This window comes from Pseudorasbora parva, chromosome 23 (genome assembly GCF_024679245.1).
Source record: "Pseudorasbora parva isolate DD20220531a chromosome 23, ASM2467924v1, whole genome shotgun sequence".
In the NCBI taxonomy this organism is placed as follows: Eukaryota; Metazoa; Chordata; class Actinopteri; order Cypriniformes; family Gobionidae; genus Pseudorasbora; species Pseudorasbora parva.
This window is the reverse complement of record NC_090194.1, coordinates 7,837,918-7,865,410: the sequence shown is the minus strand read 5'-3', so window position 1 is coordinate 7,865,410 and position 27,493 is coordinate 7,837,918. Positions and strand designations below refer to the sequence as shown.

The following is a 27,493-nucleotide window of genomic DNA, read 5'->3' as shown; positions in this document are numbered from 1 at the left end:
AAATATATAATACATTTTTCAGACACTTACACAACATGAATAAATGCATTTGATATATTTATTCATTTATTCATAATATAATTAATATAAAATTGTGAAATTGTATTACAACTAATATTATTATTATTTTAAATAACTGATTTCTATTTGAATATATTTTGAAATGTAATGTATTCCTGTGATGGTAAAGTTTCAGTCTCTTCAGTGTCACATGATCCTTCAGAAATCAATCTAATATGCTGATTTGATGCTCAAGAAACATTTCTTATTATTATCAATGTTGAAAAAAATTGTACTGCTTAATATTTTTGTGGAAACCATGATTCATTGATGAACAGAATGTCAAATGAACAGCATTGAGTTAAAATAGCATTTGCTATATAATAAAATAAAACATAATTGGGTTTACTGTCACTTTTGATAATTTTATTGCAATTTACTTCCATTTAATTGCCAAATAAAAGTATTATTTCTCTTTTATAAAAAAGTTTCTGGCCCCAAGCATTATGGTAGTGTAATTATTAATATAATGAGACATTATTGATTGGAACATTAAAATGGTAATGACCAACGTCTGCTGCATTTTTAGCAAACACCCTCCATTTTAAAACACAAGTGTACTCGCTGGAATGCTAATAGCAACCTGGGGTTAAAAAAAAATTTCCCCCGGGACACAGTGGTGATGATAGGGCATCTCAGTGACTTTACAGTTCACATAACATTCCTGCCAAATTTGAACCTGCAACCTTTAGGTTACGAGTCCAGACTGTTAACCACTTCGCTCACTGCTAGCAAAGCTTAATCACTTGTAATCTTCATTACCAGTGTGCATAATCTTGGGTATAAGATTTTTGGTCATTGATTTGGAAAAAAATTTGAAAGTCGAATTTGGGGTGAAATTAAGCTGCATGTTTGCTTTTTATCAAGCCATCTCTGCAATTGTATGAAATTCACACCTCATAAAATGTGTGAAGACTGGGAACATTTCTCACACAAAAGTAGGTGACCTGATTTTTATGTAAATTGGGGGAGTTTACCCCTGACGCTTTGTGTAAGAGGGGCACCATGGCCTGTTTTTCATTAGTTTTTCTAAAAAGTGAATTCTATTTATGTTTCTTACTAAATATATCCAGGAAGCAAAGCACAGAACATGGACACTTTTATAGAATATAAATGATTATTTTGAAGTCATTGCAGTAAATCTGACAAAACATTACTTTTTAGTTCAACAGAAAAAACAGTTTGAAAGGGTCATTTCTAGCCTGGATGCCAGCCGAACTTAGCCCCGCCCACAACATTTTTAGGTCAGGCAGTTCCGATCTGGGCGGGCTTTAGACGATGATGGACAGATGATAAACAGTACAGTAGGTAATTTCATGAGAAATCTACATTTCCATGATCGCTCAAAATTGTGTTCAAAATTGTGTTGAGAAACAATTTCACACTTTCCTCCAGTGTCCGAATTAATATAGACATTATTTCTAAACACTAACTGATTATGAGGATAAAATGTGAGGAAGTCAGTCAAACCTTGAGCTGTTGTTCATGTGTAGCACCTACAACTCTTCATTTCCTCCTGAAGATCTTAATAAAGTCATTTCAGCATGATTTGGACATTTTAAGCATCACATTTTAGTGTGGATTGTTTTGTGCACCAATTAACATGTTTGTGTAACACAGAGTTACATTCTAGCTGTACAATTTCAAGCTATTTTATCTTTTTAATATAAAACAGCTTGAAATTGTACAGCTAGAATGTAACTGTGTTACAAACAAAAACACAAGGAATTATTCTATATAATTTTTACTGAATCAGTGTAAAATTACAATATAATATTCCGTATGCGCATAAATACACATAATCATGCGTATACGCACACATTTCTGTGGGTGAAATGTGCGTCGGCAGAACAGATCACAATTCACCAAAGATTTTGTAAAAAAAAAAAATCTTTCTAAATTTACGAAAAAATATAGGAAATGAAACCACACATACTCAAAAATAACTTACTCTTTATGGCTTTATAACTATTAAAAAGTTATATTTCATCCTAACATGACTGTAATTATAGCATTAATTGTATTATATAAACCATATATACAATTATATAATCAAATTATTAAATAATATACTTTATAATTTTTTTATCATAAATACTTTCAATCATATACAATTAAAGAGTAAGAAAAGCTGTGTTATAGTTCAGCTGCGAGATTTCTCTTAATTTAGAAGATGGCTAATGAGAGCTCTGTAATCTGGGTTTAATAAAAGGTGTTTATTGTGAGAATGGCACAGTTGGCATTGCTCAAGGATACGGGCGAGAGCATGTCTGTAAAGAGTGGCAAGTTTGGGTGACAAAAAGCTGTAAGGAAAGCGTGTGTGGAAAGCCCTTATATGGAGATGATTTGGGAGTGTTTTATGCAAATGACTAACCTTGTGCAAGAAGCTGCTCATTTAGAATACCCTACATTCACTAACACCAGTTCATGTGCAAATTCATGTGCATATGAACATTTGTGAAAAGGCATGGTTTGTTTTGTTTTTTGTGAGAAGTTCTCCTGTATGTACAAATACGAAATAATCCATGGAATTATTAGCGAATAAGACCCATTGTCTTCTGTTTCATTTTTTAGCCGTGGTTTTGTTTTGTCACTTTGTTCTAGTTAATTATTAGTTTGCCATCCTTCATATGCTGCTTTCAGTTTCCTGTGTTCCTATCACTCAACAGTTGTCATGGTCACAGATTGTTACACATCTGGTTTTTGTTGAGTTACTTCTTGTTTTTAAGCTCTCTGTTTTTTTTCGGTCCTTTTTCGGTGTTCGTGTATGTGTGTGTGTGTGTGTGTGTGTGTGTGTGTGTGTGTGTGTGTGTGTGTAAGCTGATGTGTTGCTGCCTGGGTTTTCTCTTGTTTGAATAACTGTTCCTTGTTTTGTTATGTCAAATAAAATATCTTTAAGTGGCAAGCTATCTGTTTCCGCACCTCCTTCATCTTCCTCTTAAATGCCACAGGATAGTTTCTCAGCTGTAGTTTTTTGCCAAAACTTTTTGCAGTGATTCACACCATAACCAAATTTAGTGTTTTGTTCTTTCCTCATATTTAAAATATTTAATAATTATCAATTTTTTTCAAATTTTGACAGTTTAATTTAACTTGAAGATCAAATATCCCAATAAATATCCCCTCTAGACATCACTTTTGGTCACTAATGTAATATATAACATAGAGTGCATGTTTCAAGCTTAAAGGGTTACTTCAGTGATTTAGCATTAAGCTTTATATTTAAACTGGGTCATTAATGTAGTAGAAATGTGAAATAATTTTTGAATTTGGTGCCTTCTAGACTGAGAAAAGACAGAAAATTTATTTTTGTCTCGTGGGAATAAAAGACAACTCCAAGAATGCACCTGCTTCGCTGACCTATGAGGCCACTCCCAAAATCACAGTTGGATTACTGGATCACTTTCCCATTGCGTTCATTTTCATAAAATCAGTTCATTTAGAGAACAGACACTACAATTAAAAACTGAACGTGTCTGTTCAATAAAATGTGAGTGAGCCGAACGAGAGTCACGGCACAAACGCAGAAGGAGTCAGATTACATTCATCACAAGAGCAGATTCATAGCGCGTGTTCAGTCTGGCCTGTTTTCAGTTCACTTTGGAAGCTTAACTTTCATAGGAATTCATTTGAGAAGCACTCACTTTGCTCCACCGGCTGCCGCTCCGTTTACATGCTGCCCGAGCCGAACGCTGTGAGTGCGATCCCATCCCCCATGGACGGGTTGAAAACATGCAGAAATAGCTCCTACTGCTGGCTGTAGTCTTTAGCCTCTGGCCAAAAAATCCTCAGATGATGCAAATATCGTAATTTTGCGTCATCTGAGGATTTTTTGGCCAGAGGCTAAAGACTACAGCCAGCAGTAGGAGCTATTTCTGCATGTTTTCAACCTGCATGATTTTTTCCAGAAATAAAATACATAAATATCTCGTCTCAGGGGGATATGAGGGGGGAAGCACAATCATTTGAATATACGCCAGGGTTTCTACTGATACAAAACCATATGCTAAATCGCTGAAGTAACCCTTTAAAAATTATTACATTTCTCACTCTTCAGGGAACTATGGGGAGAGTGGAATGGAGGCCTTCAAAGACATGGCTGCAAAAGAGGGCATCTGTATCGCCCACTCTGACAAGATCTACAGCAATGCTGGAGAACAGAGTTTTGACCGTCTTCTCGATAAGCTCAGAAGCCACCTGCCCAAAGCCCGCGTGGTGGCGTGCTTCTGCGAGGGCATGACCGTACGTGGCATACTCATGGCAATGAGACGCCGCCGCCTAGTTGGAGAGTTCCTGTTGGTTGGCAGGTGAGTAACCCAACACATGTACTCCATACACATAGATTTATATTCCTGGCAGATGCTTTCTTATCAAAGAAACTGCAAGAACACACTCCTGAAATTATGCCTGTAAGCTGTGGCAAGCACTCTTGACAGTTTTGGAAAACAAATCAATTTTTTTCCTCAAAGTTTAGGTGTTAGAAAAGCTTACTTTTGCAGCACACTTGAGAAAGATTGTAGACGAGACTGGGGCTAGTTACCACATGATTTACTCCAGTGAATAGATTTGTGTTTGGATGTTCAGTCTGTTTAGATACAAAACATAGTTAGGAAAACAAAGTTTTTTGAGGGAATGCTACGCAAACATTTTGTGAGGGAACACAAATTTGGCTTTGTAGGTTTCTCCACAAAAACTATTATAAAGCTCAAAATTATTAAATGAACAACAAAATGTGTAAAACAAAGTACTAACGTAAATGTACAAAAGAGAGATTATTAAAAAAAACACTTTTGTCTAACATTTATTATAATTCATAAATTGTAAAAAATGATGCACATGAGAGAACTTGCTCTGACAACATATCGAGAAACCTAGAGTAAACATACATTTCGGTAATTTGTTTGATTCAAAACCATATGTTGGTTTCTGAGATATAGCACATGTGACAACCAGCCCCGGCGACCTCTATCTTCTGTATCTTCTTTACTGCCTGTTATCTTGTGTTCATGTAGTGCTTTTTCCACAGACATTGTGGGTCAGATAGGGCCACACCATCAGGCAGTTCTGTAGGTATCTCAAAAAGACTGTGTTTACCTTTTGAATGTCCACCCACGTCTGTTGATCATCATCTGCAACTCTTTACTTGTATGTGTGTGTGAGAGACAAAATCAAGATGGATCAAAACATGGAAGCAAGGCTCATCTTTCTGTCTGTTATCACCACAAATGTTGCCATCACCATCCTCATCACCATTATAGTGAACAATCATCCACCACTGATGCAAGGTATGTGATTTATAATTGTTTTAGTGAAGGCACTTGATTCGTGTTAGGATAATAACTCCTCTTGAGTGAGCCTATTGATTCTGTAATCAAGACTTGAAAGGTGTAGTGACACCTAAATAAATCTCTAACAGATTGTCTCTTAAACACTCTTGCATTTCAACCATACCTAACAAACACAGAGACGCTCCAGTACTCCTGTTTGTGAAAGATTACTAATTTGCCATTCAATGACTTATAAAAAGATAACTGATTTATGACAGATCCTGTGAAAAGAGTATTTTAAGAGTTTGACTTGGCATCGACATCTTGAAAAATGTGCACATGATATTCACAGTGTCAAATGAAGTAAGAAATGATTCTTCCCATTTTTAATCTCCTGGAGTGTGACATCTAAATTACCTATTTTTAGCTTCACCCCCAATTCAGTTCTCACTGTTCCATTAATAAATCGCTTATTATGGGTATTAAGGACTGAAATAATGTATTATGTCTTTGAGATATTAAACTAAGAATAATCCCTCCAATTTCTGCTTCTGTTCAGGAGCTCTTCGGTTTGGTATTTAGACATTCGCTTATTGGTGGATATGAGGATCATTTTATAAAATCTTCAAGGTGAAGTGTAATTTTAAAAGTTTAAATTCCTTATTCCAGTATATGCAGAGATGGCTATAAGTCGCTTTGGATAAAAGTGTCTGCTAAATGATTAAATGTAAATGTAAATGTCTATAAGGAAGATCAGATGAGTCAACATCTGGCTCAAACTATGGTGGGGTTAGCTGTTCTACCAAATTATAGAAGACATGTTGGGGCTGTTTTGGGAAAACATATTTTTTTTGCAGTTCTGTTTAGTGCACACTTCACCTTTAAGGATGAGCTTACATTAAATTAACTGGATAAGAACACCTTCTGCTAAATTACTGATATATCATGCCTTCAATTGGCAACCTAAAAATGGTGACAGCTAAATTAATGGGTATATTAGAGGTAGAAAAACATATGCCAGATAAATATGCGGATGGTCCAGTGGTGACCTCGAAAAGGAGCAGCTGATATTTTTAATATCCCTGAATCAACCTGAATTAATTAAGTACATGAATTTATACCAGTTTTTTTGTATTATTTGTATGCTATTATAGTATTTATTAATCTAATTTATGAATTAGCTTAAATTTTTCAGCAGAGCATTCACTGCATAATGTTTTTTAAGTTTGAGTAATTTTAGAACTTCAACTTCAACTTATTTATTTCAGTTAATAAGCTAAGCCAAGACAACATTTCTAATTTTCTTTAAAGTTTCTTAATTTAATTTTTTTTGTTTTTATCAACGATTTTATTTCAGCTTTATTTCATTTACCTAAAACAGCTCTTTAAATGTCCTGTATGTAAGTTTTTGACTGTACTTAAGCATAAAAATGCTATAATATGTTTGAATAATATGAGTTCACATACTTGTTTCTCTGAAAAACAATGCCGACATGTCTGTTTTTGTTTTGGTCAGTGCAAAACTGCACATTGCCAGTTTACCCAATAGTATTTTGAGACTCCAGGTTGCCAGTTGGGAGAAAAAAACACTGTATTTCAGCCATGGAAGCCAGCGAAAAAACTGGGTCAGAGATCGCAGAGTCTACCCCGACCTAAAAAAGCCTCAAAGATCTCAAAATCTCTAATAACAGGAGTATTAAAATTAACTCGTCAATTTATTTGGGGGGATAAATTTATTGCTCTCGCTCCTGTTGCATGTCTCCAAACTGGCAAACCGTGTGAGCATTGAGTCTGAGGAGGAGGGAGCAGGGGCGGAGCAAACAATATTTAGAATTTTTACTGCAGTACCCATTTCAACCACTAGTATCATTTTTACATTCTGCAACTTTAAGGTAGCAATTGGTAGTTAAATCTCAAAAAAGCACCACTGTTTGTGAAAATTTATTTTAAGCATGTGTTAATTTGTAGCAGCGTTAAAGCGATATTTGGTTACACTTTGTTAAGTTAATGTACTGGTAGTTACATTGTACTTAAACAAATAAGTACTGAGTAATAGCAGTTCACTACATGTACTTTCTATAGAATTAGGTACTCGTAATTATGCATCATTTATTTTTATGAATATAGTAAGTCCATATAGTAACTTAAAATAAGTGTTACATATAGTAACTTAAAAATTGGTATGTGTTACCAAATATTTTTTGTGAAATTTTGTTTAATCTGGATTTAATATCCAATATTCAGTGGCCATAATTTTTCAAATCACAAACCAACTCTAGTGTTTAAAGATCGGCTCCTTTAATAACTTTGTAATCAGATAATATCAAATTGCATGCATATGGAAAATTTCAAGTTTAACAGGATTTGTTCTGTGGGAAGGTCCTATATTTTTTGCTCATTGATGTCGTTTCTGAATATTTGAAGAGGATCTCAGAAAATGGTGTCATGGTCTTTATTCTGGGCCTCTAGGCATTCCAGACAGCCTGGATGGGCTGAGAGAGAAGATGCCATGTTTATGGGGGTGCCAGTGACTGTGACTGTGACTGTGTGTGTGTGTGTGTGTGTGTGTGTGTGTGTGTGTGTGTGTCCACTCTTAGAATAAAAGGTTCTATTAAGAACCTTAAAAGGTTCTGTTGGCACTATGTAGTTGGAACCCCTAAAAGGTTCACTACAAAAAATGCTTTTCTTACTCAGTATTTTTGTCTTGTTTCTAGTCCAAATATCTAAACATTCTTAATACAAGAAGTATTTACTAGACAAGCTAAAGTATTTGTCTTATTTTGGGGGAAAATAACTTAAAATTAAGAGAGTTTTTGCTAAGATAAGAAATGCATTTTTTTTCTTTGATAAGAAATGAATTTTTTTCCCAGTGTTCTATAGAGAACCATTTTTAAGTGCCAAAAGGGTTCTTTCTTGTCATTATAGAACCCTGTTAGCATAAAAGGATCTTTGGATAAATACTCAGCTATACTTCTATATATAACCTTTTAAGGGTCCAAATACGTAGCGCCGATAGAACCTTTTCTTCTAAGAGTGTGCATGAGTGGATGACCGAGTGTGTGTGTTTGTTTGATGAGGTGTCAGACGCCAGCTCCAGGGAAGGTAGCCGAGTGTTGAGATTTTTTTATTTGGTTCAATAAGAATATGGCCACTGTGTCTCTGTTCCAGTTACTTGATCTCTATGTTTCTGCAAAAGTGATAAAGACTCTCAAGACATAAAAAAAAAAAGCTCCACGTACTTTCTTTGGCATCTCGGTTTATTTCTGACTTCATTCATTTATGTAATACCCTGCATATGCACATTTGTTTCATTGGCATTCATTCATTAACCCTACACTCGATGGCGTCAATACACCAAAAGCCATATGGCGAGTTTTGATGATGTCGTCAATTGTTCTTTCATTCCTAACCCTATACATGCTGTTGCAGCAGCCATCCTCAAATACCACAAGCACATCTTCAGATATTGAAGCCATTTGACAAATTGAAATGCATGCAAAGATACAGAGTGGCGCAGGTATGATGTCACTTACTAGGCCAACCGGCCATTTGCATCGCACTGGTTCCCTCGAGAAAAACCCAACAGGATTTTCCCATAGGCTTTTGGATTATTGCAACAAAAAAAAACAAGTTCTGTGATCAACAAAAGTTTAGGATACTTACATGTTTTGTCCATCAAGATAATTATTACACATGAACACAATTATTATAAATTCTAAAGCCTAAATGCATTCGCCCCAGCCCCACGTTATGTCATTCTAAAAATATAATTATATTTTCCTTAAATAACAAGTACTCACTAACTACAGGCATTGCTCTTCTCATTTCATATAAAACTGTGATGTTCTGCAAATCAGCAAGCCTTAAAAACACTGTTAAAATTACATCACATAACGTGAAATCCAATTTCTCTCAGGTACATCATCAGTGTAAGCTTCGCAGTGAAAACTTCTGAATTACTTTGGTCAAAGTAGTCCATAGCAACAACAAAAACTTATCTTAATTTTATCTAGTGGTTATTTTGGGGAAACAGATGGGAGTAAGCATTTTACCCCATGGAGACTACACCACGGTCCCACAAATTTAACTGAGCTTCCGACAACTCTTTCAGTTATCATCTCAAAACATTTTCACAGAACGTCTGGTTTATAAGCATAATGAGGCTGCAAAAGCGGACTGAGCTTACCTGCTCGGCGTGATAACGTTTAATCTCCTCAACAGCCTCTGTAGTCCCATTTAACCACTTAGCAACTGCCTTTTTCAAGATGCGTAACAGCTTAAAAAAATCAGTGGAGTGGAGTAATACTGATGTATTTTAAGTTATAGAATAAAATGTGAAAGTGTCTTGAGGTTGTGTTCGCCACAGACCTTATTACAGCCATTTAACCAAAATCCCATTCAAAACCCTAAACCCTCGCGGTCTTCCTCGGTTCCCACTTTCACGACGTAATGCCGCTTTGACTGCCGGGAAGAAGTCCTCTGTGTAACCCACACCAGCGTGGGCTCGGCAGAAGTGCACAACGAGGGCGCATATTGACCTCAAAGGGGGCGCTCGCGAACACCCTTCTGAGACTGACAAATAAGACACCCTACATTCTTGTGGACTTAAAGGGGTACTTCAGCGCTGGGAAGATTAATCTGTATTTAAACTGAGTCCTTAATTTAGTAGAAATGTGAAATAATTTTTTGATTTGGTGCTTTCTAGACTGAGAAAAGATGAAAAAATTATTTTTGTCTCATGGGGATGAAAGACAACAATTCCCAGAATGCTTCGCTGCCCTACAAGGCCACTCCCAAAGCCACCGCTACTGGATTACTGAGACTGGATCACTTTCACTTTCCCACCATTCATTCATTTTCATAAAATCAGTTCAGTTAGAGAACAGACACTACAATTAAAAACTGAACGTGTCTGTTCAATATGTGATTTAGCCGCTGAGGGAGTGTCACACAGCGCAAACTGCAGGAGTCAAATTACATACATTCGTGATGAGCTGAATGAGCTCTCGTCATGAGAGTTGAGGTAAACACGACCACACTCACGGGATAGATTTACAGTGCGTGTTCAGTGTGGCGCGTTTTCAGTTCATGCCTTTGGAAGCTTAACTTTCATAGGAATTAATTTGAGATGTTGAAACACTTACTTTGCTCCTCCGGCCACACCGTTTAAATGAGTGCCTGCAGCTGCAAGCTGAGCTGTGAGTGCGACCCCATCCCCCATGTGCGAGTTGAAAACGTGGAAATAGCTCCTACTGCTGGCTGTAGTCTTTAGCCTCTGGCCAAACATTCCACCCATGATGCAATTGATGCTTTCAGGAAGGAATTTTTCCAGAAATAAAATGGATAAATCTCTTGTCTCAGGGGGATATGAGGAGGGGGAGCACAATCATTCGAATATACTCCAGGGTTTCTACTGATACAAAGCCATATGCTAATCGCTGAAGTAACCCTTTAACGGACACGGACACGCGCACACGCACACAGCAGCCATTGTAAGTCTACAAGACTGAAGAGCACATGAAGTGTGCCATTTGGGACAGGGCCATTGACTTCAGGATGAGGGAACCGGAAGTGCTAAAATGCTAACTCACTTCCACGTTTGTTGTACCACTCTATAGACGGTTTCAACAGCAGCAACATAAACAAATGTTACTGCACATGCACCAAACTTAACTTCTGGTAGATGTCAATAACAACAGAGGCTGCGTTATCATTCTTATGCGTTATCATGTTTCATTTTAATTGTGCAGCATTATCTTAATAATTTATATGCTTTTGTTGTTTCAGCATGTGTGTGTCTCCCAATAATCTCCCATTTCTGTTTGCAATATAGAGTGGGCACTGCCATTAATAGAGGATAAAGCGAAAGTTGTTTTACACTCCGTGATAAAGACCTATTAAATACCCCATTTAATATTTTGCAGTAAACATAAATCCGATCAGTTATCCAGATGGCGACCACTTGATGTGAACAAATGGAAATCCGCGTGTCCTGATCGACTGATGAGCAGGTCGGATCACGGCGATCGCATGTTAATGCCAAGTGTAAACACAGCCAGAATAAGCTACCTCTACAGTAGATTATTTCTGATAACAGGCAAAATAAATAACAAGTCAATTACATTAGACAGACAGTCTAAATGACATTAGGGCCGTTCTCATATGCAGTCAGACTGGAAATTTATTATGCATTCAATGCTTTTTGGTGAGACGCACAGACTCTTTTTGGGCTGTGTCATATTCTCTCTGTTTGATTGTTAATATTTATATCATGATATCCAAGAATAGTACTTCAAAAATGTGTTTCTACTGAGTAGTGCGCCATACTATCCACTAGCCAGACCGATAAACAAACACAGACCGGAAGTTACCTTCGGGCCAGGCCTGTGTGTGTCTGGTCCATCCAAAGATGAATCGCATATAGCTATGATTATAACCCAGCAAATTAGACAATTACAATCCGTTATAATAACGAAGGACCTTTCAAAGACTTTCAAGTACTTCACAACTTTTTCCAGAACTTCAGAGCTCAAAAGTCTGAATATTATCCAATTTAAATGTTATTTTTAATGTGATGACCTAAAGCATTTTTTGTTCATGCTTCAAAGATTTGAAGAACAATTTTTACGAAAGGCTGTGTGACAAACATCTGCTCTCAGCAGCCTATTGACAGCCACGGAAGCAGTGATGTCCAGGCTCTGCCGTTCCACAACTGAATGGCTTTCAATTATTTACTAACGAGCAGTTTGCAGACTGTGCCCAGCCATCTGTCTCTAGTGAGTGTGTATAGACACTGTATTGTATTCTGTTGTATTATCTCTCGAATTGTTCATCAGTGAAGTGTGCACAAGAGCTGATCCATAGCCGATGAGGTCTGATCTGACTCCACCCCGGGGATGGATAAAAATGTAACCTTAATTTAATCATCAGTCTCACTTTGCAGCTTATTTGCAGCATTTGTTGGTGTAAATCTGATATTATTTTCTGTCCTTAATACAGCAGCATCCCACATAAGTGTGTGTGTCATTTCTCTGTGGGCTAATTGTTAACGGATTAAAACTGTGATTCGTGTAGATTACAAAACATGAAACGCCCACATATTTTTCCTGAAACATTGATATATATAAAGCATACAGTCGTGTGAAAAAGAAAGGACACCCTATTGAATTATATGCTTTTATGTTTCAGGGCTTAATAAAAAATCATCTGGTCCTTGGCAGGTGGTAAAATTAGTCCAACCTCAGATGAACAACAACACAACATTACACAGTGTCATTATTTATTTAAAAAAAACTAGGCCAAAATGGAAAAGCCATGGGTGCACACCCTTCCATAGGAATTAAGGCGATAAGTAGCATTTAGACACTGCTAATCAAATCTCTTTGATCATCAGCAAGTGTGATCACCTATATAAGGGCAGAAGTTTTGGCAGTTTGCTGGTCTAGAGCATTCAGGTGTGTGTTAACACAAAGCCAAAGAGGAAAGGCAGCAATGATCAGCCATCAATCTGAGAAGTGATATACGGCCATTTCCAAACTATTTAAAGGGGTGGTTGCATGCGATTTCACTTTTTGTGTGCGCAATGTTGCTGCTTGAGCATAAACAGTATCTGCAAAGTTACAGCGCTGAAAGTTACGGCAGTTTTTTGCCTACAAAAATGTTCAGTTTGGACTACAACAAGCTTCTTTCCGGGTTGGGGACATAATAAACCCTTGCTAGTCACTGCAGATGTGACTTCTGCCCGTAATGGTAAGGGGCGTTGTGTTTCCGGCAACCTGTGCTTGGCACTTCAGCCAATAAAAATACAGGAAACTACATTTGGCCATCTTACTAATCTAAGACCATTGCGTTTTTCAGAGAGATCGGCTTCATAGAAGCAGGAAGCAAACGAGCCGTTCAAAGGACAGTGGAGACAGCGGTGTGGAATAAAGGTCAAATATAAGAAAAATACGTGTTAAAAAAAAAAAGTATTAAGACATGTTATACTGCGCCCCATAAACACATCCAAGCCTGGAAAAAAACACTGAATCATCCCTTTAAAACCCATTATTCTACAGTAGGAAGATTATTCACAAGTGAAAACCATTAAAGACAGTTGCCAATCTTTCCAGGAGTAGACATCCCAGCAAATTCACCCCAAGTTTAAACTGCAATGTTCAGAGAAACCATGAAACACCCAATAACTACACCTCAGACTCTACAGGCCTCTACAGGTTAATATGTTAAAATTCATGGCAGTACAATTAGAAAATGGCTGGACAAGTATGCCATGTTTGGAAGGGTTGCCAGAAGAAACATTCTACTCTCTAAAAAAGAACATGGCAGCAGGTTTGCAAAGTTAGATCTGAACAGACCTCAAGACCTCTGGAACAATTTCCTTTGAACAGACAAGACCAAAGTGGAGATCTTAGGTCATAATGCACTGTGCCAATTTAGGCAAGAACTAAACATATCAGCACAAACAACTCATACCAACTGTCCATCATACTGATGGAGGGTTGATGATTTTTGGCTTGTTTTGCTGCCACCGGACCTGGGCACCTTGCAGTCATTGATTCGATCATGAATCGCCTTCCGTATTCAACTTACGGAAAAAGCGGCGAAAAAGCAGCGATGATGTCGGGTGTAGTGGAAGCGTTTTGAACTGCAAGAGGTGTTACTCTTTCTTCTTATATTGACTACGGAAAGTGGTCTGGTGGAAGCTAGATATTTTACTTTATTAAGTTTTAAATATGGATATTTTTGTAACAAAACCCCATTGATTAGTTTCAGAAGGCCTTTATTAACCCCCTGAGACGCATGCATTGCATTTATGATCATGGATGGATACATTTTTTTCAATCCCCGTTCAATGCCGTTATAAAACTTGGAAGAGCCAGGATATTTATTAATATAACTCTGATTGTGTTTGTCTGAAAGAGGAAAGTCGTATACACCTAGGATGGTGTAAGGAGGGAGAAAATCATGGGGCAAATTTTATTTTAAAGTGAACTACTCCTTTAAGCAAGCAAAAACCCTACAAACAATATTTCTCCAGAACGATGAGAGATACTGACACTGTCATACAGAAAATGGTTCTGATACGTAAAACCATCAAGCTTGATATTATTATTGTATTTTAACTGAATTGGCATTAGGTTTTTATTTAAATTATTATTTAATCTGAGGAACTTTCATCAGAAATTGTAGTATTTTCTGCTGGCACAAACATATCATTAAATTAGTGTTTTAAACCGATTCATTTAAACCGACTGTTCAAAAGATTCATGCACTGTTAAAATATTTATCTTTTAATTCTCTCTTAAACACGTTGTAACACAAATTAAGACATGTCCTATTTGTTGATTAATATTACTTTGTCACCAAAAATAAATCAAAGGTATAAAGCAAATATTCAATAACTCGCCCCAACATCATTTTGCAGTATGTACAAGATGCTTTAATGTGCTGTAAATGCAGTCAGAGATCTTTGTAAAGACTGTGGCGCCTTTGCTTTGGCGTTTTTGTTGTCTTTGTAAGTTTTCCTGCAGCAGCAGTGGGCAGAGTGAGGCTGACCCGCTGGGGTCAGTGTGTGGGTTTACTGAGCTGTTCAGCTCTTTTCCATGAGATGATTCAAGCTCCTGCTTATGTGCTCCTCTATGCTTTCCCTCCCATTGCTTTTGCCTCCAAGGACAAGTTATGAAAGCCTCTCCTTACCTACCATGAGAACAAAAATGATACCTCCCACACACTGCTGAGTTGTGTAACATTTAGCGCTGTGAGTTTAGGAAGTGTTAGAGAACATTTAGATGGAGAGGATGCTGAAAAATATAGTTTTTTGTGCGTTTGTATAAAAGAGGAGGAAGAAAACAGACTCATCTCTTGCCATCCAAAGACCCCTTTGATGCTTAATAGCGAAGTCTTGGAGCATATACATCTCATGGGGAGGTTTATTATGGCTGCCAGAGTCTGTGACAGTACTGTCAGTATGAAAAACTGGCCGGCTGTGTCCTCAAGACCTAATTCATAGTGTAACCTGGTCATAACTATTAGGCTTTGGCTGTTATGTGGGTCAGTTTGGACTGGGAGGCTCCCTGGCTGTGTCTCAAGGGAGGTTGTTCTATAAAAAAGCTGTTCATTGCTCACTTGTCTCTTGCACACTTCGCAGCGATGGCTGGGCTGACCGCTATGACGTCACGGATGGCTTCCAGAGGGAGGCGGCCGGGGGAATCACTATCAAGCTGCAGTCTGCTTACGTCACATGGTTCGATGATTACTACCTGAACCTGCAGCCGGACACGAACATCCGGAACCCCTGGTTCCCTGAGTTCTGGCAACACCGCTTCCAGTGCCGGCTGAAGGGTCATCCTCAAGAGACTGCCAAATACAACAAGACCTGCACCAGTGAGTGGAAGATGACCCCTGACCATGACAGAATCACAGCTTACAAGATTTTAGGATGTTTTAATGTCTTTCTATCAGTTCATCCATCCATGCATACATCCACCCATCCATCTGTGTCAATCCGTGCACTCATCTATTCATCCATCTATACAGCTGTTCATCCATCTAGCCAACCATATACTGTACACATCCATTTATTTTTCAATCAGTTCATCTGTTTATCCATCCATCCATCCATCTCTCTCTCTCTCTCTCTCTCTCTCTCTCTCTCTCTCTCTCACATACATATATATATGTGTGTGTGTGTCTATCCATCCACGTTTACATCTGTCTGCCTGTTCATTATTCCCTCCATCCATCCATTTGTCTGTCAATCTATCCATCCATATAACCTTCGATCCATCCACCCACCCACCTATCTTTCATTCCATTCATTCAACTATCCATTATCCATTCACCAGTTGTCCATCCATCCAGCTGTTCATCCATCTTTCATTCCATCTATTCATTTAATCATTCATCTATTTAAAAATCTTCTCACATCTATACATTAGTATTTTATTCCATCAATGTATTCAGCTATTTATCATCCATCCAGTTGTCCATCATCTTTTCATCCATCCGTCCATCCACCCAACTGTCTATTCATTCAGCTATTCATTATTTATACATACATACATACAACCATCCTCCATCCATCTTTCATTCCATCTATTCATCATTCATTCATTAATCCATCCATCTATCTATTCACCCATCTATACATTAGTATATTATTCCATCAATTAATTAAGCTATTCATCATCCATCCATCATCTACCATCCATCCATTTATCCACGTAGCAGTATTTCTGTTTATTCAACTATTATCCATCAGTAGATCCACCCAGTCATCCATCCATCCACCCATCTATTCATTCAACTATTCTATAATTTATTCATCCATCCACCCATCTATACATTAGTATTTTTAGTATTAGGGCCAGTATTAGTATCCAGCTGTCCATCCATTCATTTATCCATCAATCATCTATCATTTATCAATCATCCATCTATGTGGCAGACTTTCATTCAACTATTTATCAACCATCCATATACACATCCATCCATCAATCCATTTATCTTTACATCAGTCTTTCATTCTATCAATTGATCTATTCATTCAACTATTCATCCTCAATCCATGTCCTTTTAATACTTCATCTATTCATCCATCTGTCAACTTCTTCATGTATCCATCTACTAATGAATCTTTCAACAAAAAATGTATCTAATTAATTGCATGACATCAGCATCTGCTCAAGGCCCTCAGATGAAGATACAAACATTAATGTGGCATATGAAAGCACTAAATAGATATTAATAGAAAAGGGTGACTTTAGAATGGAATATATTGTTTGTTTTCACTACATCATTTCACAGAGAAAGAGTCGCTCCGACATCAGTATGCTCAGGACACGAAGATGGGCTTTGTGATCAATGCCATCTACTCTATGGCTTACGGCCTGCACGCCATGCAGAAGTCTCTGTGTCCCGGCTATGCAGGCCTCTGTGAAGCCATGCGGCCCATTGATGGAGGTAAACTCTTAGAATTCCTCATGAGGACAAACTTCAGTGGTGTCTCGGGAGAAGTGGTGCTGTTTGACGAGAACGGAGACTCCCCAGGGAGGTAGGAATCTTTCATATTCTGCTCCATTCACAAGAATGTGCTTGTAAACTCCTTTCAAAGAGACTGAAAACAATCTCTCGTTGATGTCATTGTGAAGTCGTTTTTAAAAATATCTTCCTTCAGACTGAATGACTATATGGGAAAACCAAGTTGACGATTTTAAGAATGACTCTGGGTTAACCATTTCATGCCCATGAGACTTTTTTGAATGTGTTTTTCTAGGTATGAGATTATGAACTTTAAGCAGATGAGCGAGGAGGACTATAGCTACATCCACGTGGGCAGCTGGGACAACAGTGGGCTGAAGATGGATGACGAGGAGATTTGGGCCAACAGCAGTGCCATCATCAGATCAGTGTGCAGCGATCCCTGTGAAAAAGCTCAGATAAAGGTGAAAAAGACAGGGAAGGATCTTTTGAAAAGAGAATGTTTTATGTCAGTGTATACATTTTAATTACGTTTTTTTTTTAAAGTTTTTTTTATTTATAAGTGTAGATTTGCTTATTTATTATACACCACCATTCAAAAGTTTGGATTTTTTATGTTTTTTTTTAAAGAAGTCTCTTGCTCATCAAGGCTGCATGTACTAAATCAGAAATACAGTAAATCAATAATATTATAAAATATTAGTACAACTTCAAATAACTCTTTTCTATTTGAATATGTTTTAAAATCTAATTTATTCCTGTTATGGAAAAGCTGAATTTTCAGCATCATTACTACAGTCTTCAGAGTCGCATGATCCTTCAGAAATCGTTCTAAAATGCTGCTGCCCAAGAAACATTTATTATTACGATTAATTTTGACAACATTATTATATGTTCTTTGATGAATAGAAAGTTGTTTGCAATAGAAGTAATATTATAGTATTATGTAATACTTTAGTAATATTAAGATTCTTTTCTTTAAAATATTAATTTCTAAAAAAAAACAACAAGATATAACTCCTAAGCTACACTATACCTTAAATCATGTGGATTAATAAGAGGTCTTTTCTAGTTTTCTAAGCAATGAGAATTTTTTATTTGAGCGAGACTTACAAATTCGATTTGATTTGTACAAAAAAGATCTAGAACTACAACTTTCACTGAGCAGATACAATAATACACGTGTGAAAAAAATCTCATTGATTTATGTTGATACAAGAGCCTGAGCCAAAATTAGGCAGGAGATTCTAATCTAATCTTGGAGGTGGAACTTTAAGCACCCACAAAACCTTATCAACTGCATGGCAACCACTCGAAACACCTTAGTAACCACATAGCAATGCACTGAAAACCACTTAGAACACCTTATCAGCAGCATAAAAGTGCACTGCAACCACCCACAACACTTTGCATTGTGGCGACAGCTTGCAAGAGCAAGCATTTTCTTCTCAAAAATCTATAACCGGTCTGTTCTGACCACCTCAGGTTATCCGTAAAGGTGAGGTGAGCTGCTGCTGGACCTGCACTCCATGTAAAGAGAACGAATTTGTGTTTGATGAATACACCTGCCGTGCTTGTGAGCTTGGATCCTGGCCGACAGATGACCTCACAGGTGATTCTACATTTACTTTTAGAGCAAAATATTCTTCTTGTAGTTCATCTAGAAGTCACAACCATCTTTTACCCATGATTCTAAAACTCTTAGACCAGCCACATAAGCTTATCATCTTGTACAACAGTGTGTGATATAAGTATCTGGGTCACCGAATAACATAGGAGACCCATTTATCTCTTAGAGCGTTATTTGAGAATCTGGACCGTGGCAACTTAATGCCAAAAACAGAGATTTGGACTTGGCGGGGGTCCCCGTCAGAATGTTCCAGAATTGCTGTCAAGCGTAAGCCCTGAAGCAGCAGTCGCTCAGCATGTAGTACATTACTGGAAGCTGAGGCCGCTCTGCTATTCATGCGAGAGCCTGAGTGCCAATTTTCGACATTTAGTAGCATTTGATTTTGATCACCTGTGATTTAGTAGTTTTTAGATTTTATACCGTATATTTTTTACAAGGATCTTCTGTATAGTTCATGCACTGTACAAAGATAGTGCACATGTAAATGTATAAATAGGAGAAATCAAAATGTCCTATGTGGCGCTATAGTTTTAATTTAAAATTAAAACAACCGATCACCTTCTTAAGTTCAAATCATTAAAAACTGTATTTTTCAAGCTGATCTGTCTAATCTGCATACACTAATACTCATAATCAAGAGTAATTGGTAAAACTGTTTAATAAAGTACTTTATAATATAATATGTTAACATAAATCAGTGCATTAGGCATCTCGAAATAACAATGAGCAATACTTGTATTCTACACTTATTATACTTGGTTAAAGTATGTAAGTTTCATCACTAGAGGTCACTTATTCAAAACAAAGGCGTAGCTTAATGACAGTGAATGAGCGTGGAATCATGGGAGTTGTAGTCTTGGCTCTTCACCTCCACAGCCGATAAAGAGAAATCCTACTAAATTAATTTGAGTGTGTTGAAAGTTATGTTAGAACTCAATATTTTAAAGACGTGGTGAGGTTTGGAACCCCTGGGGGATCGTAAGGGAACTGCAGTGGGTATTATAAGGCGATGAGAAGTTAATAATTAATTAAATGATATATGAATAATAAAAATAATTTATTCATAAAAACAATCAAAATACTTTCAAATCTTGGGGGATTCTTAAAAAACATTTAAGGTCATAGGGGATTGGCTGACAAAAGTTTGGGAATCCCTGATCTAGATTTGTAAATGTGGTAAAAAATGGTTGATCATTGTGAGTGTGTGATTTAGAAATGAATGCTAACTAATTAAACCTTCTTGTAAAGTGCTGCTGTTTATACTTGAATATAAGTATTAGTGCATGTGCTTTAGCTGGACCATTCTGAAAAATACAGTTTTTAGCTTAGTTTGAATTTACAGAGCTCAATTTATGGTAAAATTGCCGTCGTGTTTTATTCCTGATTTCAAACATTATTAAAGATAGCTATTTACAGAGATTTTGGAGAATAAATAGCTGCCTGGGGGCTTTACAAATATGACTGCCGATTTCATGGTTTGCCCAAAAGGGACTTTCACAAAAGCCTTTTTTTCTGACCTGTAAAAACAGACCAAACCTTCTGATTGTCCTCATTAAAGGCTATCCGAATCAAGACTCAGTTTTATCTGTCTCTTGATGCAAATTGCACATGCTAAATATATCCGTGCTTGTTGATGTCAGCCTGTAATGCATAATGCATGACGCTTGGTTGAACGGGTGGTTTTGTTTGTTTTTGCAGTTTTTACTGTTGTTGTTTATTCAGCCGATAGTTATCTGTGTAAAGACGAATGTTCTCCATACAAGTTTAAATGTCACACATCAGTGATTCTGGATAATCATAGACACGTGCATTATACCGGCATGCTTTTCTGTTGTTGTTGCTTAAGCTGTTTATTGAATGTTTACATATACTATCAGGATAAAGATACAGAAGGATAGTAAATTATGAACTAATAATGAGCAATACTTGTATTCTACACTTATTATACTTGGTTAAAGGCACAGTATGTAAGTTTCATCACTAGAGGTCGCTTATTTAAAACAAAGGCGTAGCTTAATGACAGTGAAGGAGCGTGGAATCATGGGATGTGTAGTAGTCTTGACTCTTCACCTCCACAGCCGATAGAGATGAATCTGGCTAAATACATTTGAGTGTGTTGAAAGTTGTTATAACGTTACTCTTTGCATTCACTCGGTGCCTGGTATGAGAGACTTGTCGCACTTTGCAGTAATCTAGATCGATATTAGAATATCACATTAATAAAAACAGGATTGCGCTGTAACCGTGTTGCGCTGTATAACAATGATTAGTATTTGGTTGATATATATATATATATATATATATATATATATATATATATCCAAACAGTTGCTCACCTGTCTAATAAAATAAATACTTAAAGCGTCTTTAGTGTTTCCATGGTTTCTACAGAAAGCGGATAGCGCGGATATGACGTAGCGCAGATATGACGTCATTGACAGGTGACGTAAGGCCCGTAACAAGGCTCGTAATTGGTTAAATGACCTGATTTCTCTGGATTTAAACATTGCTGGAAAAGTTTGGGATAATTTAAGCACACAGGTCAACAAAATATAAAACATTAATGTCTTCCTCAGGCTGTGAGCCAATCCCGGTGCAGTACCTTCTGTGGGGAGATCCTGAGCCTATCGCCGCCGTGGTCTTCGCCTGCCTCGGCCTGCTCGCCACCATCTTTGTCACTTTAGTCTTTATCAGGTTCCACGATACGCCGGTGGTGAAGTCCTCCAGCCGGGAGCTATGCTTCATCATCCTGGCTGGCATCTGTTTGGGCTATCTGTGTACATTCTGCCTCATCGCCAAGCCGCACTTGGCCTACTGTTACTTGCAGAGGTTGGGCATCGGGCTCTCGCCTGCCATGAGCTACTCAGCCTTGGTCACCAAGACCAACCGCATCGCTCGCATCCTCGCGGGCAGCAAAAAGAAGATCTGCACTAAGAAGCCTCGTTTCATGAGTGCCTGTGCCCAACTGGTCATCGCCTTCATCCTGATCCTGATTCAGCTGGGCATCATTGTGGCGCTCTTCATTATGGAACCTCCACAAGTCATCCACGACTATCCGTCCATACGCGAGGTGCACCTCATCTGCAACACCACCACGCTCGGAGTGGTGGCACCGTTGGGCTACAACGGGCTGCTCATCCTCAGCTGCACCTTCTACGCCTTTAAGACCCGCAACGTCCCCGCCAATTTCAACGAGGCCAAATACATTGCGTTCACCATGTACACCACCTGCATTATCTGGCTGGCTTTCGTGCCAATTTATTTCGGTTCAAACTACAAGATAATCACCATGTGTTTCTCCGTGAGCCTCAGTGCCACCACTGCGCTGTGCTGCATGTTTGTGCCCAAAGTCTACATCATGTTGGCCAAACCTGAGAGGAATGTACGCAGCGCTTTCACCACGTCGACAGTTGTGAGGATGCACGTGGGTGACGGGAAAGCTGCCTCGGCCGCAAGCCGGTCTAGCAGCTTAGCTAACCTGTTCAGACGGCGAGGCTCTGGCACAGACACAGTCAGGTCAGTATGAGAGCATTATTTTAATATTAGTATTATTTATATACCATTATATTTTTTATTAGTATTTTATATATGTGTTTTGTTGCTTTTTGTTATATTCACTTGTTATATATATATATATATATATATATATATATATATATATATATATATATATATATATATATATATATATATATATATATATATATATATATATATAAAATAACCATTTAGGTGTCATTTATTTTTATTTTAGTTTTACCTTTAGTTTTTATTTATTTCCTGTTAGTAATGTCGATGCTTTAAAATACTTTTGTTTAAATGTTATTTTATTTATTACATAATTTTTTTTGTTACCAAAAATGTTTTGAATGGTTTTAGTTATTAATAATCCTGCATGAGAGGTTACAAAAAATAATCATAATCACAGACTTGGATTTATTGTTATTCAGCTGTCTAAAGTTGGGTATTGACATCTTACATTTTCATTTATGCTTTTTTGAAAACTCTTTGGTTTAATTGGATTTACACTGAATGAATTTAAGCATAATGAGGCATGACGTGTCAATTATTTTAATGTAATTTTTGAAAATCCTTATTTTTTTCCTCTTTATAATAAGATGATGTGCAGTCACTGCTCTCAAATGCAGAAGCCGCTTCTGACAAAATAAATAAATAAAGCTCACATTAATTCTGTTTATCTCTCAGTAATGCCTGCCAAAGGTTTGCTTTTGAGGATGAAAATGAGTTTAGGCTGAAAACGAATCAACTGAGCATATTTTAGAGCACAAAAAAAAAAAAGCCAATATTCCCCTCGAAAGAGAAAAAGAGCCCCAACCAATTACCCTGTCTGCCTGTGAATCATTCCTGGAGCAACTCCGGAGTTTCATGCATTTGGGTCGATGGATCCCCAGGTGCATTAAGAGAACTGAAGTTAGAGATTTCCTGTCTGACGTACAGGACTGGATGAGGGTGGTAATTGAGCTTGGAATGGATGGATTTGAATGGCTAATGTAGGGTCAGTTCTCTCTTGGCTTTAAGTTGTAATGTTACACACTAGCAAGGGCATAGCAGCCATGTGGGGGATGATTCTTTGCCCTACATAAATCCATATCAAAAGTCCATAAAATTCAAATTAAATAAAATTTTGGGAAGGCCGTTAGTTGCTTAACTTATATAGCGTTGTTTATGACAGTAAACTCACTTTCAGTCATCACACAAAGGCACAAGACCCTTTATTAATTCAGTAACACTTTATTTTAAGTTTCAGTTATTAACTAAACTCGTTGCTTATTAGCATGCATATTACTAGGATATTGGCTGTTTATTAGTACTTATAAAGCACAAATTAATGCCTTATTCGGCATGACCTTATTCTACATCCCTTAATCCTGCCCGATACCTTAACTTAAATGCTACAAAAACTACCTTACTAACTATTAATAAGCAGTTAATTAGGAGTTTATTGTGGCAAAAGCCGTAGTTAATAGTGAATATGTGTTCCCTATACTAAAGTGTTACCATTCATTCTTATTAAAACACTCTGGTCATGTGGCTATCTACATGGTGTTTTGCAATAGATTATTATATAATGAAAAATGTAAATGTGTTATTTAATGTGTATGTATGTTTAATTAATCAGTCAAATACACATTGTTGTTTTCTATCCACAGTTCCAATGGCAAAACGGTGACCTGGGCACAGAATGAGAGAAGTTACAGGCCAAACCTTTGGAAGCGGATCTCAATCCATATTAAGAAAAAGGAAGAGGCCAACCAGACGGCCATTATTAAGCCTTTCTCAAAGGGCTGTGATCGGCCGCCAGACGCCGGGGTGAAGCTGGCATATGACGGATCTCAGAAAACCCAGCGCTACCCCGTAACCTACCACCCCCGGACCCCTTCGCCGCTGCCGACCGTGTGTCAGCGACCTCCGCTGCAGAGGTGCGAAGTGGAAGAGCGCGACGAAGAGCGAGCAGCAGTGGTGACTATACCCTCGTACCTAACGGAGCGACTGCATCACGGCGGCCCGCCCCAGACCTCCATCATGGATCAGATCAGCTGTGTGGTCAATCGGTTCACGGCGAACATCAGTGAGCTCAACAGCATGATGCTGCCCGGGTCACCACCGGGAACGGCCGTCAACACCACCGCCCCTGTCCCTAGACCCTGCTCCCCCTCCTTCCGTCTTCACCCGCAAGACCGGCCACATCCCACAACCGTCACCACCTACGCAGATGTGGTGGCCGTAGCAAGCACCAACCCTCGCTCCGCGGTCGGCATCGCCGGGGGCATCATAGCCGGTGGGAGTAGCAGGGCTTCACCGGCCAGCCTTTATGACAGCACCTACGACTCCTCGTGTGCGGTCAGGACCACTGATTTTGAGGATCTGGGCGCCTTGACACCACCTTCGCCATTCAGAGACTCCTCCGTGGACTCGATCAGCGAGTCTCCCACATCGCCGGCCTCAGAGCTGCCGTTGTGTGAGCCCTGCTCCCCGATATACGACCAGCTGATGCTTCGGCACTACAGCCAGAGCTCCTCTTCACTCTGAGAGATTATTCTGAGTGCAGGAAGGAGACCGAGAGGAAACTCCTGAGAGCACGCATCTGCTTAGATTGCAAAACCCAGTTGTAAATGTCAAGGAGTGTAAACTCTTAATATAGAAGCACTCGCCGAGGATGTTTTATGGTGCTTGGAATCCAGCCCGTCCTCAAAATCCCGATCCGTGTAGGGAAAGGCACTTCACCAAACTGCTTTTCAGATAATTAAGGATGTACTTGATATGCTCTTGTGCACCAGAAGTTTATGGCCCTTCTTGGCAAGAAGATACTGATGTTGGTCAGTCCGTAAGACTGGAAGATTTAATAACATTCCAACGACGTCAATCCACACAGGTGTGTAAAATAACCAAACTCCTGCTCCTGGCGATGTCATTTTTATCTCTCCTGTTGCCTGTCAGCAAGATGCCTGAAAGTCTTGCACGGTTCTTCACATACAACAAGTGCAAATGTTTGAATGTAGGACCAAATTGAGCCTTTGAGCGCAAAGCAGTTTGTTTGATAGTGGTCATTTTCTTTATTACCCTAGCTTAGAAGTTGCATGTTGTGCCACTTTATATAACTCATAAAAATGATATCTATTATTATATATTTTTAATAACAAATAGAAGAATTGTAAGGGCAAGTTTATTTAGATACTGAAGAAATCTGACAATTTAATATAGCATTGTCTTTCAGATGACTGAATTTATTCATTTATATAAACAATTCCCAGTATTACTTGAAGTATTTATTGATTATCACTTTAATTTGAAATTTGAGGAACTGATGAAAACTAATTTACTCTATCATTCAAAGGTTTGGGGTCGATTAGGTTTTCATTTAAAGAAATTAACACTTTTATTCAGTGAGGATGCATTAAATTGATCTAAAGTAACAGTAAAGACTTACAACAAAAACAATTGCACAGCACAACTTTCTTTAACATGAATAATAATAAGGAATATTTATTAGAATGATTTTTGAAGGATCATGTGACCCCAGGGCCGTGACCACAACAGACATTGAGGGGGACATTAGAAATGGCCACATTGTCCCCCCAATATTCCATATTCTTGATGATGATGCTTTGCTGTACTCGATTACACACCGCTCTGTTTGTTGCTAGGATGACAAAAGTAAAATATTAAATTTTAGGTTGGTCTGTCTCAGTGGTCCTACAGAACTCGTCACTGTCAGAATGAGTGAGATGGCCAATCAAATCAAAAAAGGCGGGGCTTACTGTTATTTTGCAAATTCCAACGTGACACTTTAGTTATAGTACTGAAGAGTGCATCATGGATGTAAGTATAGCTAAATATTTAATATTTGAAAAGTGTTTTACGATAAAAACGGAAATATCAAGTGATGCAAACTACTTGACATTTTTTATGAAATTTCACCATTTTGAATGGAAATTATTTACAATTTGCGATCACAGGAATAAATTACATTTTAAAATAGTTATTTTAAATTGTATTCACACAATATTACTGTTTTTTTTATTGGATCAATACAGCCTTGGTGAGCATAAGAGAACAAAATATTAAACAGTCTTACTGATCCTAAACAGTAGTGTGATTTATACATAAAGCAATATATGGTATATATATGGTATATATATGGTTATTATATATATATATATATATATATATATATATATATATATATATATATATATATATATATATATATATATATATATATATATATATATATATATATATATGAATGCAGGGCCTATTAAAACAAATATTAATATGATTTGCAAATCATTTTCTTTTTTTAATCCACTCAGGCTTTTGTTCCAAATACATAAATACAGTAAGTGAGCCAAAAACAAAGTGTCATTACACTGTGGACATTCAGAGATTCTTACACAGGGCATTACAGTTTTTGTTGATAAAACCTTAAAAAGTCTCCCATTAAAGATAAGATTTTTTTTCTTTTGTATGAAATTTATGAACTAATTTAAGCTAAAATGCTCAGACTTAGGAACGCACATTGTACCTACCAACAGACATCTATTCTTTTAATCAATGTGCAATATTCTTCTTGAATAGGTGTATTGTAATAAGGTCATGTTTGCATGCAGAACAGTGCCATTATAGCTAAAATAAGTGCTTAATGTTCTTTTGAGAACTTTTGTACATTTTCTAAAAGTCTTTTGCATTTTTTGCTCTTTGCCTTTTCTGACAAGATGTTCATAGAATGTAGATTTCGACCGTGTGTGTGATGTATTTTTCTACTAAATATTTGTGCTGATTCAATATGATGGTCATAGTGGATTAAGCTTTGTGACAGTGGGACGAATGTAGCTTGCTATATTTCTGTTACTTGGAGGTTTTATTTATGATGTGGATAAGTCTTTTTTATTTCTCTTCAAAGCCTGTAAAAACTATTGGTTTTACCTGAGTGTTATTAAAGGGGGCTCAATTACAAATGTTTCTCTCTTTTAATTTGATTATTTTTTTAAAGATTCAGGCTGAATAGTTGGAGTATTGAGGTATTTGGAGATGC

The 27,493-nt window shown here is 37.5% G+C and overlaps 1 protein-coding gene across 1 annotated transcript in view; it reads left to right on the top strand.

Moving 5' to 3' along the window:
- Positions 1-26,612, top strand: part of grm5a (glutamate receptor, metabotropic 5a) — a 35,291-nt gene extending 8,679 nt beyond the window's left edge. Inside the window, exons 3-9 of the mRNA XM_067433858.1 lie at positions 4,118-4,367; positions 15,475-15,710; positions 17,133-17,379; positions 17,602-17,770; positions 18,792-18,918; positions 21,513-22,452; positions 24,108-26,612. Of these exons, the coding sequence (XP_067289959.1) occupies positions 4,118-4,367; positions 15,475-15,710; positions 17,133-17,379; positions 17,602-17,770; positions 18,792-18,918; positions 21,513-22,452; positions 24,108-24,987 (2,849 nt within the window). The 3' untranslated portion in view covers positions 24,988-26,612. The remainder of the gene's footprint in view (positions 1-4,117; positions 4,368-15,474; positions 15,711-17,132; positions 17,380-17,601; positions 17,771-18,791; positions 18,919-21,512; positions 22,453-24,107) is intronic.
- The last annotated feature ends 881 nt before the right edge of the window (positions 26,613-27,493 follow it).